Here is a 17994-nt window from a genome sequence, read left to right as displayed (position 1 = left end):
CCCCCTAATTTCAAGAACAAGGCAAGGATGTCTGCTCTAATCATTTCTATTCAACACTGGACTGAAAGTCCTAGGCAATGCAATAGTAAAGAAAAGTAAATAAAAGGTATATAATTTGGAAATGAAGAAGGAACTATTATGTCCTATGATAATCTCATGGGAAATCTTAAAAACAATAATAAAAAATAAATAAACTAGTAGGTCTAATATGTGATAAAGTTTAGCAAAGTCACAAGGCATCAATTTATAAAAAATTTATTTCTGTACAGTTGTAATGAACAATATGTAATCTATATACTGAAAACTAAAAGCACTGCTAAGGAAAAAAAGGAATATCTAAATAAGTGGAGAGATTTACCAGATGACTTAATATTGTTAGGATGAAAATTATTATCCCCAAATTGATCAGCAGATCCAAGCCAATCCCAGTCGAAATCCCAGCAGACATTTTGTAGAAATTGAGAAACTGAATCATCACCTAAACAATCAGGAAAAGACAAAAATAGAGAACTTAACACTACTTCATTTTAAGTCTTACAACAAAGGTATAATAATATAGTGTAGATATATAATCAAAGAGCTCAATGGAAAAGAATAGAGTCCAGAAAGAAACTCACATATATGGTTAATTGATTTTTGCAAAGAGGACAAGGTAATTAATAGAGAAAGGATAGCCTATTCAATTAATGATTCTACAATAGAAAAACTGTATATCCCTGTGGCAAGGGAGGGGGGGAAGCCTTGACCATTACCTCATTCTATGTAGAAAGAATAACTCCAAATTGATCACACACTTAAACACAAGGCCAAAACTATAATTTTTTTACAATAAAACCTACCTTGGGGCTTCCCTGGTGGCGCAGTGGTTGAGAGTCCACCTGCCGATGCAGGGGACACGGGTTCGTGCCCGGTCCGGGAAGATCCCACATGCCGTGGAGCAGCTGGGCCCGTGAACCATGGCCGCTGGGCCTGCACGTCCGGAGCCTGTGCTGGGCAATGGGAGAGGCCACAACAGTGAGAGGTCCGCGTACCGCAAAAAAAAAAAAAAGGTAAAAAAACAAACCAAACCAAAACAATAACAAAAACCCTACAGTATTTTGATTATTGTTCTATTGTTAACAGAAGTCAAAAAATAGATCAGCAGAACAGAACACAGGCCCAGAATACAGGGCCCAGAACAGTCCTCAGCATTGATGGGGATTTGGTATATAAGGTAGCATTCCAAATTTGTAAGAAAAAAAGGGACTGTTTGTTAATGGTCTTGGGACCATGAGCTCTATCTATTAGATATTACACCAGATAAGTATACCTAGATCTAAGTCCAAGATGTCAACTTGTTCTTTAATAAGCAAGATGGAAGGGCATTAAAATAGATCATTCACTGAATATAGTTAAGCAGATTAAAATAGAAGGTTAACTACAGATGTACTAATACCCCCTTCCCAGATGCCCAACTAAAAGATTAATAGGAAACCAATAAACAGATTTGCACTGAAAAAAATCAATCAATGTAATACACTAAATTAATAGAATGAAGAAAAGAAAACACATGATCATCTCAATTGACACAGAAAAGTATTTGACAAAATCCAAGAAACTTTCATGATAAAAACACTCAACAAACTATGACTAGAAGGGAGTTTCTTCAACATGAGAAAGGGCAATCATACTCAATGGTGAAAGGTTAAAAGCTTTCCCCTTAAGATTATGAATAAGACAAGGAAGCCCACTTTTGCCATTTCTATTCAAAAGTATATGGGAAGTTCTAGCCAGAATAATTAGGCAAAAATTTTAAATAAATAAATGCCATCCAAATTAGAAAGGAAGAAGTAAAACTATCTCTATTCACAGATGATGTGATCTTGTATGTACAAAATACTACAGAATCTATTTTAAATTTTTATTTGTTTTATTTTTTGGCCATGCTGCACGGCTTGCAGGATCTTAGTTCGCTGACCAGGGATTGAACCCGGGCCCCAGGCAGTGAAAACGTGGAGTCCTAATCACTGGACTGCCAGCGTATTCCCAAGAATCTATTTTTTAAAACCCACACAACTATCAGAGCTAATAAATGAATTCAGCAAAGATGCTGTATACAAGATCAACCCACAAAAATCAGTGGTATACACTAATGATGAAAAATCCCAAAGGAAATTAAGAAAGCAATTCCTTTCAGAACAGCATCAATAAAAATAAAATACTTAGGAATAAATTTAACCAAGGAGGTACAAGACTTGTACACTGAAAACTACAAAACAAAGAAGACATAAGTAAATGGAAAGATGTCCATATTCATGGTTTGAAAAAACTTAACACTGTTAAGATGTCAATACTCGAATTGCTCTACCAATTCAAAGCAATTCCTACTAAAATTCTTTTTTTTTTTTTTTTACAGAAAAGAAAGAGCTGGTCTTAAATTGCAAGGGACCTGGAATAACCAAAACAATTTTTAAAAAGAACAAAGTTGGAGGACTCACACTTCCTGATTTAAAAACCTAATATAAAGCTACAGTAATTAAAACATTATGGGGGGCTTCCCTGGTGGCACAGTGGTTGAGAATCTGCCTGCTAATGCAGGGGACACAGGTCCGAGCCCTGATCTGGGAGGATCCCACATGCCACAGAGCAACTAGGCCCGTGAGCCACAACTACTGAGCCTGCGCGTCTGGAGCCTGTGCTCCGCGACAAGAGAGGCTGCGATAGTGAGAGGCCCGCACACCGTGATGAAGAGTGGCCCCCGCTTGCCACAACTAGAGAAAGCCGTCGCACAGAAACGAAGACCCAACACAGCAAAAATAAATAAATAAATTACTAAACTCCTACCCCCAGCATCTTAAAAAAAACAAAAACATTATGGTACTGTAAGCAGCTCTTTGCAGATCACCCTCAGCAGAAAGCCCCTTTTCTTGTAATTTTAGCAAAGCTATAGTATAACTAATTTTTAACCCCCATGCTCTACTCATCTCTGGCCCACACACACCTTTCAAATCTTTTAATCACACAATACTTTGCCTAACTTGTCAGTTCTTTCCATAGATCAAAGAAGTCGAAATGAAGAATAAGTAATTAACAGATGACCAAATCTCTCCCCCAGCTTCCCCTTCAGTAATCTCCCGCACAAACTGTGTGACCAAACTGTGTGAACCAAACTGTATAACATCTAGAGGAAGATCACAAGAAGTCAAGGAGCCTGCAGGCAGGTGGGGGATGGCAACGACTCTGACCCCATATCGCAATGATTAACTGAGATTACTTCCCTCCTTCCCTTTAAAACTTTCATGGCTGAGCAGAATTTTCGGAGGTGGTTTTTGGGGGACCTTGAGTCCACCATCACCCCAGATTGCCAGCATTCTGATTTTTGTTTTAATAAATTCATTTATTATTTATTTATTTTATTGTTGGTTGCATTGGGTCTTCATTATTGCACGCAGGCTTTCTAGTTGCGGTGAGTGGGGCTACTCTTTGTTGTGGTGCGTGGGCTTCTCATTGCAGTGGCTTCTCTTGTTGAGGAGCACAGGCTCTAGGCATGCAGGCTTCAGTAGTTGTGGCACGTGTGCTCAGTAGTTGTGGCTCACGGGCTCTAGAGCGCAGGATCAGTAGTTGTGGCTCTCGGGCTTAGTTGCTCCATGGCATGTGGAATTTTCGCGGACCAGGGCTCAAACCCGTGTCCCCTGAATTGGCAGGCGGATTCCTAACCACTGTGCCACCAGGGAAGTGCCCAGCATTCTGATTAGAGGCACCTTTCCTTTGCTACCTGTAAGGCCAACTGGCCCGAGGCAGGGGAACGCAATCAGACTCACAGGTTGCATCAGACCGAAACTTTCCGGACCACCCACTTCCAGAAACTGACCTGGAGACTTTCCGGACCACCCAGTTCTAGGAACTGACCTGGGGACTTTCCACCCGGAGCAGCCTTCCCGCCTTTCGAGGGGCGAGACTAACGATCCCAAGACGGATGCAACCGGCACTGGATATTGCCACGATACCCGAAGAGACCACCAAATAAGGAATAACCTGCGCCCTCCCGGATTCACCACACCCCTTTCCCTTCTTCCCCTATAAATTCTGCCCAAACCCTTGCCCGGGCGCGACTTCTCTGGCCCCTCTCTCTCGGACCAGTGAACCTCGCCCGGGAGCGAGCCCAAATAAAGCTTGTTTAAGCTCTCCTCCGTTTCTTGGTGCCGTTCCTTACACTACCAACATTTGTGAGTATGTAACTGACTTTGTAAGCGGCAAGCAGCAGAACCCCCATTGGATAACAGCACTGGTGTAAGGACAGATATATAGATAAATGGAACAGAATTTTGAGTCCAGAAATAAACCAACATATCTAGGGTCAGTTGATTTTTGACCAGGGAAGAGTCCTCTCTTTATCAAATGGTCCTGGGACAAAAAAGAACAGGAAAAAGAAGAGGCCTCACATCAAGGCCATTCATAGAAAAGTCTCTTTGCCCTAAGGAATCAAAGTAACTCCTTACCAGTGGCTTCAACAGACAAGATTTCTGGAGAACTGGTTTGAAGCTGAACTCACCACGGGATCCCAGAATTGCTCTCGTAAAGAAGAGTTCAAAAGACTCAGAGGGTGCCTTTACCTGTGTGGGGATGGCAGGGGCCTGTAGGTGAGGCCCAGTATCAATCTGAATTCCAGCACTAAAAACTATCAAGTAAAAGGGAGATGGGCTCTGTGCGATGACCTAGAGGGGTAGGATAGGGAGGCTGGAAAGGAGGCGATATGGGGACATGTGTATGCATATGGCTGATTTCCTTTGTTGTGCAACAGAAACTAACACAGTATTGTGAAGCAATTATACTCCAAGATTTATTTTTTAAAAAAAAGGAAAAAAGGAAGAAAAAGATAGAGAGGGAGAGAGATAGAAAGGCAGAGAGAGAGATAGAGACAGAAAGAAATAGGAAGGAAGGGAGGGAGGGAGGAACAAAGGATGTACCTTTCACTGAACTGCCTAACCCAGTAGAATATTCCTGCTGTAACAAATGTCCCTTAGTTTAAAATAATAAATGTTTTGCCCAAGTATTTATGTAAAAAAAAAAAAACTGTCACGTAAAAACAAATATGAAATAGAGATTATATTTGAAAGGATTATTGGGGGGAGGGGGAAGACTACTGAAATAAGGCTGGAGGACAATTGCAATGGGGAGAATGTTCAATTGTCAAAAAAAAAATCCTGGATTTGGATAAAGAGAGACTTTATTGGAAAGGTTTATTCCAAGAAGAGGAAAAGGAACTACTGCAATGGGGTTTGGGGGATGAGGCAACAACCATCGCTACAGGGCAAGGCTATGACCGTGAAGTCTGCAACTGTCTCCAAGGTCAGACAGAAAATGGCCCTTCTTGTATAGGGAGGAGCGAACAAAGGCTACAAAGAACTGGGTGTGGGGCACAGTGGAATGGGTGGGTGGAGGTGGCAGTGATCGCGTGGCAGATCAGAGTGGTTTACATGGAGGTCAGCCTATTTTTCAAGAGTGATGGTGAAGGAGGGCTTGTACGCTGGATCAGGATAAGGGTGGGTCAAAGCTTAGGAGCCTGGAGGAAGGAGAGAAGCTTAAGTTTGGTCAAAACAAGGTAGCTGGTATTTTGTCCAGATTGGTCAGTGAGAACAATAAGTAAAGCTAATCATTTATGAGGCAAAAAAAAAAAAAAAAGGGGCATTTGGAGGGTCTATGTCTGACCTTGTCATAGGTAAGCAAGGGGGCATCCCTGAGTCTTATCTAAACCACGTGGGGAAGGGTGGTTTCTTCCTTGCTGTCAGCCCTTTCAGGGGCATGAAATGATGGGAGAATTTTTTTTTAACCTTCGCTTTCCAGAATCACAGGTCTCAGGTGAAGTTCAACATGGTCAGAATGCAGGTAAATCTCTCCACGGATTCAATCAGCGGCTGACGACGTACGGAGGTAAGTTGATGCTGGGTTCTCAGGTGGGTAGCTCTCTGCATTTTCCGCGTCGGGTGAAGAGGCAAGGAGCAGCAGCGCCCACGGGAAGAAAGAGGCGGCCGCCATTCGCGCGGGTAACGCTGCGGCCCGAAGCGGCCGGCGCCGCCAGCCCCGCCCCCGCGCGCCCCCGCGCGCCCCCCGCGGCCCCGCGCGCGCTCTCGGGTCTGCGCAGAGCCGGCCTCGGCGCGTCCTCGGCGCCGGGCGGCAGTGACCGAGGGAGGCGCACAGAGTCGCAGCGGCGCGGCAGCCGAGCTTGAGGGGGTCTGGGGACAGTAGTGCTCCCAGTGTGAGGGGCGGCGGCGGCGCCCGCGGTCCCTGAGCAAATTGAGGACGAGGCCGCGAGGCGACGGCGCGGCGGGGCCCCCTCCAGCGGCCGCGCCCGGAGGTGAGTTTCCTGGGGCCGCGCCGCGCTCCGCTGGGCCGGCCGCCGGGGGTGGGCGGGCGTTTCCCGGGCGGGGCGGTGGCGGTCGTTGGGTCGGGCCGAGTCGCCGCACCCGGTCTTTGTCTCGGTTTTGGTGCTCGCGTCTGTGACCCCGAAAGGGCACAGTCGCGCGACGGCCGGGGCGGGACTCCTGGTCAGCGCAGGTGAGGCGCGGCTTTGGGCCCGCTGACTGCGCTGCTTTCCCGAGCGGCGGACTCCGGGGAAGCGCCACGGTGGTTTTCTCTCTCTGCGAGCGCTCGGAAACTTCGAGTTCTCTATTCTCAAAATGCAGAAGTGCAGTACAGAAATCCAGAGCATGTCTGTTTGGGGTGGACATTTCTTCGGTAACTTTATTAGCTGCCTCCCGCAACTCACTTTTGTAGGCTAGATGGTCTCTGTTTTCATATTTAATTTCTTTTTTTCTGTGTCCGATTTTTATTTGCAGTTTGTTACTTGTTAGCAATGACGAACGTTAGTGTGGCATCCAGCGTTGCTTCCTTCGTACTTATTCGAGATCACAGAAAATAAAGACAGGTGGGACTTCCCTGGAGGTCCAGTGGTTAAGATTCCGCGCTTCCCTTTCAGGGGCGCGGGTTCCTCCCCTAGTCGGGGGAACTAACATCCCGCATGCCGAAAGGCGACCAAAAAAATAAATTTAAAAGAAGTAATAATAGGGCTTCCCTGGTGGCGCAGTGGTTGAGAGTCCGCCTGCCAATGCAGGGGACACGGGTTCGTGCCCCGGTCCGGGAAGATCCCACGTGCCGCGGAGCGGCTGGGCCCGTGAGCCAGGGCCGCTGAGCCTGCGCGTCCGGAGCCTGTGCTCCGCAACGGGAGAGGCCACAACAGGGGGAGGCCCGCGTACCGCAAAAAAAAAAAAAAAAAAAAAAAAAAGAAAGAAAATAATAAAGATAGGAAATTGACAGTCTGTGTTTATGTCAATGTGGAATTGTAAAGTGTGACAGATTGTATAAGCGACGTGAAAAACAGCTTCTTCACTTCATAGTCATAGCTCAAGTGTGTTTTTGGACTGTTGATAAGGTTTTTAATTATATTGATACTTTAGTTTTAATGGGAAACTCTTTAAAAGTTGATGTTGTGTCTTCTATGTAAATATGCTGAAAGTCATATTGATTTAAAAAGCAGTTAAATCCAGTGAATGTTGAGCACGTACGTGTAACACTGAAGTTAGAGCGAGGCACTGATGGAATCCAAAAATGAATAAGAATTGTGTGCAGGATGGCGGGAGTGATTAAGCACACAAACAGTGATGCAAGGCAAAAGCTACAACGCGTTGAGCACTGACTCTTAGCCCTGCGTGTGGAAAATACTTTACATGCATACTTTAATTACTTAATATTTAATGTTAATTATCTAGTTTATCATCTGAGTGTTTCTAGTACCTGTTGTGTGCTGAGTACCAACGATATGATGGTGACCATTATAGGTTTTTGCCTTTAAAGACTTTACATTGTCATTGGAGGACACAAGTAACCACACAAGTGAATGCCAGTCTACTTAGAGAGAAGCTAAAAAGGAAGAATGTAGGGTGTTGTGAGAGCGTATAATTGGGGTACATATCCCAGCTGAAGAAATCAGTTAAAGTTTCCCTAGGAAAGTAATCTTTGCACTCAAGTTATTACGGGTAAGTAGGAATTAGGTGAAGGTGACTCCCAAGTGAGGGAAGAAAGGTCCAGGTAAAGGAAATCCGTTCCACAGAGGCTTGGGAAGGTTTTGGGAACTGAAGGTCAGAGCAGTTGGAAAGAGTGTGGAAAGAGTGTGGAAAGCGAAAGGGGGCTGTGGTTAGGGCCCCAGAGATGATGTGGGGCCTTTTAAACAATGTTAAGGATTTAGGACCAGCTTTTTCTTTTCTTTCTTTAAACTTTTATAGGGAAGTTTTCAAACCACTCAAATGTAGTGAGAGGACATTGCAGTGAACTCCCCTGTCATGTTATCCAAAGGATTTAGACCTTATTTGAAGAGTAGTGGAAGGTCCCTGAAAGATTTTAAGCAAGGAAGTCACACAGTCAAATTTGTATCTTAATCAAAAAGGTCACCCTGACTCCTGTGTAGACACTGAATTGAATGGGGACAAGAATGGATGTGGGGAAACCACCCAGAGATGGTCGCTGGGACTAGGTTTGTGGCTGTGATGGTGGGGGAAATTCTAATGTAACAGGGAAGAGCCAAATTGGACTCCATGTTGGATCCGTTTCTGTAACCTTTGCTTTCTGCTGCTTTTGTTCACTAAAAGGATAGTGTGTATACATAACGCCCTGCCTGGGGGAACCCTGCCCCTCTGCCTGAAGGTTAAACCAAAGTGACTTTGTTCAGGGAAACATCTGGACCCTGTTCCACCTGTGGATGGCCACAAGAAAGAAGAAATTAACACATCCTCTCCTCCAGGCTGGCCATTCCAGGGGATATTTGCAAAACTTATGGCTTTTTTACTTTACTTCCTCATCTCTTCCCCCTCTCTGTGCTATAAAAGAAACTGGCATCCACACCCCTGGAAGATGGTTTTTCAGAGACACTTATCTGCCACCTTCTTGGTCTTCCGGCTTTCCGAATAAAGTCGTGTTCCTTGCCTCAGCACCTCGTCTCCGATTTTGGCCAGTTGTGTGGCAAGCAGAGCGAGCTTGGACTCAGTAACACCAAGAGTACATAACTGATCTCTCCTTGCTGTGTTAGCAATTATATATTCATGCCTTTTGGAGGAATTATGGAAGGTTTTCTTGAGATTGTATTTGAGATGGGTTTTGCAAGGTAAATAACATTTCAGTATGGAGCCCATTCTGAAATGCGAACATCTTGGTGTCAAGAGGATGGCTGACTCAGCAACCTTAACAGTTTCTGCAGAAGTTTCACCTTCTAGGATTTTCTCACTTAAATTACTTTTGTCACTATCACTTTGGTCTTTGGGAGCATATAACTCCCTTATTAACAATTTTTTCTAGAAGACAACAAAAATGTATTTTCTTCATTACTGCAATTACAGCTAAGATAAGCTGAAACTTCCCAAAAGATTTCATTTTTTTGTTGTATACATAATAGTTAATAAACTAGAATTCACAAAATATACAAATAAGCTGTCTTTTAAAGTGTTTGATCTGATGCTCCCATAGTTTGCTCTTGGAAGCCTAATCCTATTCCATAGAAGATGTAACTGAAAGGTGATCCAATGGTTTCTTTAAAGAGAAACTTCAGCTTCTACATAGCAGGCCTAGTGGCATAGTATCTTGATGTAAATCCATAATCTTAAAGAAAATAGCCCATAGTGTATGTTTATAAAAATAAGTAAAATTTGTAATATGCAAGTTTTTCTTTCAAATTCTAATGTATACATTTAAAAGACTACATTTCTTAGTAGTCTAAATCTGTTTTGACTGAATTTTCCTTTCAGCCAATCGATATGTTCCAAAAAGCTCAGTCTACTCTGGTTCCTGACTGATTTTATTACTGCAGTTGTTGGGAGTAAGTGAGATAATATTGGAGAAGATGTTGAGTAAACTGATGTACAGTACAAATGTAAGATGGTAGTGGTACTGATTAGAAGTAAACTGAAGGAAATTCTGTTCATCAGTCCGTTCTGATGCCCAGCCTCATACTGGTAACTAAGATATTTGTCAGATGGCTTCTTTATTCTCTACATACAGTACACGACGACTTAGGTTCGTTCGTGTCACATGACTGATGATTGTAGACACTCAATAGATATAAATTTTACATGGTCCATTTCCATATTACTGACTTATGGTAGGAAATACCTAAAATAATGGTGACTTTATGTCCATTATAGAATGAGTTTTTACTTCATAATTCTATGCCAAGGATAAACATTCAGTATGTTTTTCCTTGTTAGTCTGTAAACTCCCTGGTGATAGATACTGTGTCTGTCCTATTGACTCTTCTATCATTAGTTCTAAACCAGTGCTTTATACACAGTGGTGGGAGGTTCAGTAAATATACAAATGTTGTTTAATTAGTGAAATCAAAAGTAAAATTTCATAGCCATGTCAAAATTAAAACTTTTTAAAAATTACTATTAAAAAATTTTTTTTAGTTCTTTTTTTGAGTTTTTATTTATTTTCCTTAAATTTTTTCTGGCTGCGTCAGGTCTTAGTTGTGGCACACGGGATCTTTGTTGAGGCATGCGGGATCCTTTTCGATACAGCGCAGGTCTGCTCAGGTTTCTCTCTAGTTGCAGCACACGGGCTTCTCTCCGGTTATGGCATGCAGGTTTTCTCTCTCTGGTTGTGGCGCACAGGCTGCAGGGCATGTGGGCTCTCTCATTGAGATGCACGAGCACAGTAGTGGCACGTGGGCTTAGTTGCCTCACGGCATGTGGGATCTTAGTTTCCTGACAAGGGATTGAACCCACGTCCCCTGCATTGGAAGGCAGATTCTCTACCACTGGACCACCAGGGAAGTCCCCAAGTTAAAACTTTTGAGACTTAAGTCTGAAGGTGTTTTCTTACCATAAGTCCTTGTAACAGAGGTTATGATTGTGGTCTGGGAAAAGAGAAGGGAGCATAACATTATTGTATTTTCATTATTGTATTTCTTTTGTTCTCAAAACAACCTTCTTAGGAGGATAATTATTTCCAAGTTACAAGTTAGGCAACTAGGACTTAGAGAAGTTAAATAACAACACTTAAGCTCAAAAATGATGTAGCCACAAAAAAAACCAAACAAACAAAAAAAATGATGTAGCCAGTATTCCAGTACAGGATACTTTGGATCCAGGGTCTGTTCTTCATTCTCTTTTGCTGTCATGAAACAAGTAAAAACAATTATCAGTAGCTTATAACTACGAAATGATGAAAAACATTAGTAATTTGCTAGAGAACAATAACCTATTAACAGGAAACATAGTGAGATACTCTAAGGGTGGCTAGTCCTTGTTTTGCACTTGCTAAGCACTACGGAAGAAACAGGAAATGTGTAAGTTGTGATACCTGTCTTCAAGGATCTTGGATCTAGTAGAGCTAAAAGAAACAATAGTAAATAATATCAGACAATATGATTTAAATGCCAGAAATCTAAATGCTTTAGGAGAGGATTACAAATAAGGGTTTACTATTTCACCTTTACAGTAGAAGTAGATCTTGAGCTGGGACTTGAAGGATAATTTAGATTTGAATGCCTAGAAGTGAGGCTGGAGATAGATGGGCTCCAGGCTAGGCATTTACAACTGGCCTCCTGTTCACACCTCCTGGGGTGAGAAGAAGATGGGCTCCAAGCTGGATATTCATTACCAGCCCCATGTTTACACTTCCTGAAGCAAGAGACAAACGGGCTCCAGGACTACATATTTATGACCGAACTCCTGTCTATATTTCAAGATCTGCACCTCGTTATAAAAATCAGCAACAGGAATAGGGTAAATAACCAGACATTCGGCATTTTTATGGCAGGGACAGAGTGGGACTAAACCCTATTAAAGGATCAAGAGGTCATACATTTCCCATCCTTGGGACAAGGGAGACATTACGCATGTGCAAAAGCCTTCATGGGGTCAAAAAGGCAGGGGATGCCAGACCATAGTAAGTCCTGCTGTCTCCTCCCAGAGGCCTTCTCGGTGGGCTCCACCTTAACTTAGGGGTGCGTGCGCACCCAGGGAAGGGTCCAGAAGCAAATTAGGCATGGGGTCAAAACACTCCTATTGGTCAAAAGAAGACAAAGACCTGGAAGACTGCCCCCTTATAAAGGATTTAAACTTCCCGAGGGCGCGACTCTTCTCTGAGTTTGCCCATGCGTCTTTCCGCATGTACTTTGTTTTTCCAATAAACTTTTTGCTTTTCTCTTTACCTTTTGCTTCCTTGCCTGAATTCTTTCCTGACAAGACAGGTAAGAAACAGGGACCCAGGCCCTAGCTGCTGGCCCTTGTGGTCCAGTGGTTAGGACTCCCTGTCCCAGAACTAAGATCTTGCTTCCTGCTACTGCTTGCTGCAAGCTGCCGCTTACTGCTGCCTGTGTCCAAAATCAGAAGGGTGGTTACAGTGTGAACAAAGAAGTGGAATGAACATGTTATGTTTATGAGACAGTCAGGATCATATCTAAACTAAAGGATTATTTTAGAGTAGTTGAAAATAATGTTGGAAAACTGTCAACTGAAAAGCAAACAGCACCACCAGAATGTAATGTCCACAGGGGCTGGGATCTATTTTATTCAGTATGTATCCCAAGCACCACCTAGAATCATGCCTGGTATATAGTAGGAGCTGAATAAATATACATTTTATATATATATATATATATATATATATATTTTTTTTTTTTTCGGTACGCGGGCCTCTCACTGTTGTGGCCTCTCCCGTTGCGGGGCACAGGCTCCAGACACGCAGGCTCAGCAGCCATGGCTCACGGGCCTAGCTGCTCCGCGGCATGTGGGATCCTCCCACAGACTGGGGCACGAACCCGTGTCCCCTGCGTCGGCAGGCGGACTCTCAACCACTACGCCACCAGGGAAGCCCCATTTTTAATATTTTAAACAACTTTATTTAGGTATAATTAATTCGCAGTAAGATACATATATTTGACATACCATGTAATATTTTAAAATGAAGTAGTATTTCACTATCTATTACTGGTTCTTAAATAAAAAAGAAGCAAATAAGTCAAAAGATAAACTTTTCTGAAATCTGGGACTTCCCTGGAGATCAGTGGTTAAGACTCTGAGTTCCCAATGCAGGGAGCACAGGCTCCATCCCTGGTCTGGGAAATAAGATCCCACATGCATCGAGGTGCAACCTTAAAAAACAAAAAAAAAGCTTTTGAAATCTGAATAGTTGGGATGGGTGTTTATATTTTTCTATTCTTCTGTGTGTGTTTGAAAGGGAAGTGTTTTTTTTTTTTTTTTTTTTTTTTTTTGCGGTACGCGGGCCTCACACTGCCGTGGCCTCTCCCATCATGGAGCACAGGCTCCGGACGCGCAGGCCCAGCGGCCATGGCCAACGGGCCCAGCCGCTCCGCGGCATGCAGGATCCTCCCGGACCGGGGCACGAACCCACGTCCCCTGCATCGGCAGATGGACTCCCAACCACTGCGCCACCAGGGAAGCCCCTATTTTTTATTTTTATTTTTTTGGCCGCACCGTGCAGCTTGTGGGATCTTAGTTCCCTGACCAGGGATTGAACCTGGGCCCACATCAGTGAAAGTGCCGAGTCCTAACCACTGGACTGCCAGGGAATTCCCAAAAAGGAAGTAATTCTTAAAGTGAAGCAATTAAATAGTTTTAGAAATATGAGATTTGAAGGACAAGGTCTTAGGAGAAAACCATGAAATTCTGGCTTTCTGAATATACTTTCAGTTGGTTTTCTGGTTTTTAAATTTTTTAAAAATCAAAACAATATATAGTTTAAAAGGCAAATATGTAGTGTCAGAAGACTTAAAACTAAAAGTGCTCCCAGTCCGTTTCCCTAAAGACAACTGCTTTGAACTCATAGCTGTTTCTTATGTAATTTACAGCCGTATTTCTGAACAGTATGTGTTTTGAGTTATTAATTTTGAACATTGCGTTTTGTATTGCTGTTAGGATAGATAACTGTTTTAGCTCGATTATGCTGTCAGCTACAAATTGGCATTTTCCATCGGCACTTGCCATCTACCTCTACAAGGATTAAATCATGGCCACTGCAGCTGCAGATTTTCAACGCCCCCTGAAAGGAGTTCAGGGTAGAGACCAGAAATGAGGCACTCTGTGCTCCAGGAAAAACTGGCAGAACAGGTCTTCAGATAGTTAGGTATTTTCAGGAGCTGATTTTATGAGCCCAATTCTTGTTATCTCCTAATATCTAGAAAAACACTAAAATCCTTCATGGTGACATCTAATCTTCGTGACTAGCAGAAACCTTCCGCAAAAAAGTCTGTGCTGGATTGCATATACTCCCCCTTCACCAAAATCACATATATACTGACATTCCCCCCCTATCTCTTTGGAGCAGTTTCTCAGAGCTACCTGGGATGCTGTCTCCTGGGCTGCAGTCCTTATATTGCCCCAAATAAAACTTAACTCAAAGCTCTCGGGCTTCTCTGGTGGCGCAGTGGTTGTGAGTCCGCCTGCCGATGCAGGGGAGGCGGGTTCCTGCCCCGGTCTGGGAAGATCCCACATGCCGTGGAGCGGCTGGGCCCGTGAGCCATGGCCGCTGAGCCTGCGCGTCCGGAACCTGTGCTCTGCAACGGGAGAGGCCACAGCAGTGAGAGGCCCGTGTACCGCAAAAAAAAAAAAAAAAAGACAAACTCTAACATTGTGCGTTTTTTTAAGTCGACAATGCTTATCCCCTTTTCCTTTTCACATTCTTTTAATGGCTTTAGCTAAGTTTTTTCCATACCAGAAACAAATATATACACTATTTTTTTTCCCTTTGGACCTCAGATTTATCCTTGGCCCAAAGATGACATAATTATATTTATCTAATAAATGTAATAAGCACTTGCAAACTCAAAAGGACATTGACAGTGCTGTATCTTATATTTAACAATCAGCTTTAATGGTTGCATTTTTAAAGCATACAGTTTATCTAATTGTGTAACCCATTTAAGATGTTATACATTTTTGATATTTAAAAAAATATCTCCCCCCTTCTCTGATTTATTATTGATACTTTGTAAATCTAAAGCTTAATCCAGTGCCTTACATTTAATAAATATTGAGTAAAATTCTTTGGATGAAATAATAGTCTGTTTTCTTTATCCCGTTGCGGAGCACAGGCTCCGGACGGGCAGGCTCAGCGGCCATGGCTCACGGGCCCAGCCGCTCCGCGGCATGTGGGATATTCCCGGACTGGGGCACGAACCCGTGTCCCCTGCATCGGCAGGCGGACTCTCAACCACTGCGCCACCAGGGAAGCCCTGTTTTCATTTTTTAAGTCTAGGGAATAATTTTGAAGAGCAGTACAGGAGGGATTAAGAAGTCTTTAGAAATACAAAATACCCACTTGAGACAATAAAGACATCCAATTTGCCTTGATTGTTGGATGCCATCTTCTCGGATATGGTTCTAGTAACTCCTACCCAAAAGCTAGCTGAAAGGCTAAAAGGCAGCCTGTGAAGTTCTTGTTGGGGGTGCTGCTGAAGGTGCCCTCCCCCACCTTATGTTGGGTACTGACTCCTCTGCCTCATTGCATTTCCTCATTTTTCCTTCCTTTCAGTTTCTCCTTGTCTTTGAGAATTGCTCACAATTTTGTTACAAAAAGGCTAAGAAATAAATTCACTAACAGTTTATGTTCAATTCGTAATGAAGACAATAGAAGCATTTAAAACAGTTTTCAATGATATTTTCCAGAGCAGACTCTACTATCCTACTTTCATTCCTAGCAAAACAGATGCTAAGTGGGAATTAGTGCTCCAGCCAAATTGGCTGTGGTTATGAGCCCAGTTCCATTAACAGCAGGAAACTGGAATGGAAGTCAGGACCTAAGATCATTCAGACTGATGTTATCTGGTGAAAGGCTGCTGCTGGATCCTCAGTTACCCAGATTAAATCTACCTCCAGATACTTCGGAGACTTTTAAGTGGGAGCAGTATGCTACTACTTCTAGTGCCCATTTTCTGTTTCTCATTGCTTTGAAATGGATCTGGTGGATCTTCAGTGGCTATTACTGAGCAGGTCTGCCCTCTTTAAATATGCTTAATACTTACATTTTTTAATACTTATATTTTTAAATAGAGGTATTTGCTTTTTTATATACATATTCTCCAGAGAGAATTTAAGAAACATATTTGATATAGTCTGTTTGAGAGTTGAAATATTTTTAATGCTTTCTGGAGATGTCTAGCTTGATTATATCTTCTTTTTGGTAAAGTGTTTTTCTTTATTTTTCTTTTATTTTGGCCGCACCGCACGGCATATGGGATTTTAGTTCCCTGATCAGGGATCGAACCTGCTCCCCCTGCATTGGAAGTGTGGAGTCATAACCACTGGACTGCCAGGGAAGTCCAAAAGTGTTTTTCTTTAGTTTTAAATCTGTAGAGTAGACTCTGGGACCTTGATTATCATAAACAGTCTATCGTGACCTAATAGTAACATTCTCTTAACTGTTTGTTTTAAGCACATATAAAAAGTAATTGTAATCTTGTTTGGGTGACTTAAAAGTCTAGTTACAAATTATAACTATATAGGTTTACTAAAGCATTGTACTTTTCTCTCTATAATCAGTTTGGTTGTGTTTTCCTTTAATAACCAGACATTCCAGGTTACATAGAACAGATCTGATTTTTCCTACCTTGAATGTTGACAAGTGATAACTTTAATTGTGCAATAGGCAGTTTATAACTATTGTCTGTGTTTGACTTCACATTGCACATCCGTGTGCTGCTAAAATTTCTCTCTGTGCCCACATTGCCTTCAAGCTGTGAGTCAACCAGATGTCTTATGAGCTCTTTGGTTGTCTTAAAACAGATGCATCTTTATCCTAAGCATGATCAATCTATTTCTCATGTTCATCACTTTAAATATGAGTTCATAGTACTTTTCCCCACTTCACATTACTGATAGAGCAAAAGTACTGTCTTTTAAGAAGCTAATGAAATGACATTGTACAACTCTACATGTATATATTTTTAAGATAGTTCTTTTATCCCAATTTTTATTATGAAAATTTCAAACATATATAAAAATGTGGAGAATAGTAAACTCCCATGTATACTCATTACCCAGCTTCACTAATTATCAAGTCATAGCCATTTTGGTTTCAATTATACTCCCTCCACTTCTCACTCCACTTGATTATTTTGCAGCAAATTCTAGTTATTGGATTTCATCTAGATATTTCAGTATGTAGCTAAAACAAATACTTTATTTATTTATTTTTGACCTCACCACACAGCATTCAGGATCTTAGTTCCCTGACCAGGGATCGAACCCGTGCTTCCTGCAGTGGAAGCACGGAGTCTTAACCACTTGACTGCCAGGGAAGTCCCTAAAACAAGTACTTTAAAAAGCTACAGGGGACTTGCCTGGTGGGTCAGTGGTTAAGAATTCACCTACTAATGCAGGGGACATGGGTTCGAGCCCTGGTCCGGGAAGAACCCACATGCCGCGGAGCAGCTAAACCCGTGTGCCACAACTGTTGAGCCTGCACTCTAGAGCCTGCGAGCCACAACTACTGAGCCCACATGCCACAACTACTGAAGCCCGCGCGTGCCTAGAGCTCGTGCTCCGCAACAAGAGAAGCTACCGCAATGAGAAGCCCACACACCGCAACGAAGAGGAGCCCCTGCTCACTGCAACTAGAGAAAGCTCGTGCGCAGCAAAGACCCAACGCAGGCAAAAATAAAAATATATACAAAAAACTAAATTTATTAAAAAGCTACAATCCCATTGTCACACCTTTAAAATTAACAGTTACTCCACATATCATCAAATATCCATCTAGTGTTCAAATGTTCCTGATTCATAGCTTTTTTCCATTTAGTTTCTTTAAATAATAACATAAATATGGTCCATATGTTGTAATTAATTGATATATCTCTTAAATATTTAAAAAGATTACTTCTTTTTTCTCCCTGGTAATATATATATTGAAAATGGATCATTTCTCCTGAAGAATTTCCCGAGTTCTGGATTTTGTTGATTGTGTCCCTGTGATGTCATCTGATCATGTTCCTCTGTGCCCTATATTTCC

General features: G+C 42.5%; 2 protein-coding genes across 8 annotated transcripts in view; one reads left to right on the top strand and one right to left on the bottom strand.

Annotated features, from left to right (window-relative positions):
• ATAD2B (ATPase family AAA domain containing 2B) overlaps nucleotides 1–5895 on the bottom strand; it is a 187883-nt gene extending 181988 nt beyond the window's left edge. The window contains exons 1-3 of one of the 2 annotated variants that reach the window (XM_089922466.1): nucleotides 5811–5895; nucleotides 840–984; nucleotides 359–478 (exon numbers count right to left, since the gene is read on the bottom strand). In XM_089922466.1, the coding sequence (XP_089778592.1) occupies nucleotides 359–478; nucleotides 840–929 (210 nt within the window). In that variant the 5' untranslated portion in view covers nucleotides 930–984; nucleotides 5811–5895. The remainder of the gene's footprint in view (nucleotides 1–358; nucleotides 479–839; nucleotides 985–5810) is intronic. The other variant, XM_089922468.1, reaches the window with a different exon arrangement.
• The window catches only part of UBXN2A (UBX domain protein 2A), a 43855-nt gene continuing 31304 nt past the window's right edge, over nucleotides 5444–17994 (top strand). Inside the window, exons 1-2 of one of the 6 annotated variants that reach the window (XM_089922479.1) lie at nucleotides 5444–5462; nucleotides 5824–5910. Coding sequence is in view for 1 of the 6 variants with exons in the window: in XM_089922475.1 (XP_089778601.1) it covers nucleotides 5680–5698; nucleotides 5824–5910 (106 nt within the window). In the remaining 5 variants the exon portion in view is untranslated. Of the gene's footprint in view, nucleotides 5463–5495; nucleotides 5699–5807; nucleotides 5911–6090; nucleotides 6335–6481; nucleotides 6905–17994 lie in introns of those variants that run through there. The other 5 variants (XM_089922475.1, XM_089922476.1, XM_089922478.1 and 2 more) reach the window with 5 other exon arrangements.

The sequence above is a fragment of the Delphinapterus leucas genome, chromosome 13 (genome assembly GCF_059928025.1).
Source record: "Delphinapterus leucas isolate spDelLeu-1000000601 "Yukka" chromosome 13, BTC_Dleu_Yukka2, whole genome shotgun sequence".
Lineage (NCBI taxonomy): Eukaryota > Metazoa > Chordata > Mammalia > Artiodactyla > Monodontidae > Delphinapterus > Delphinapterus leucas.
The sequence above is the reverse complement of the archived record's forward strand: the minus strand, read 5'-3'. Positions and strand labels throughout refer to the sequence as shown.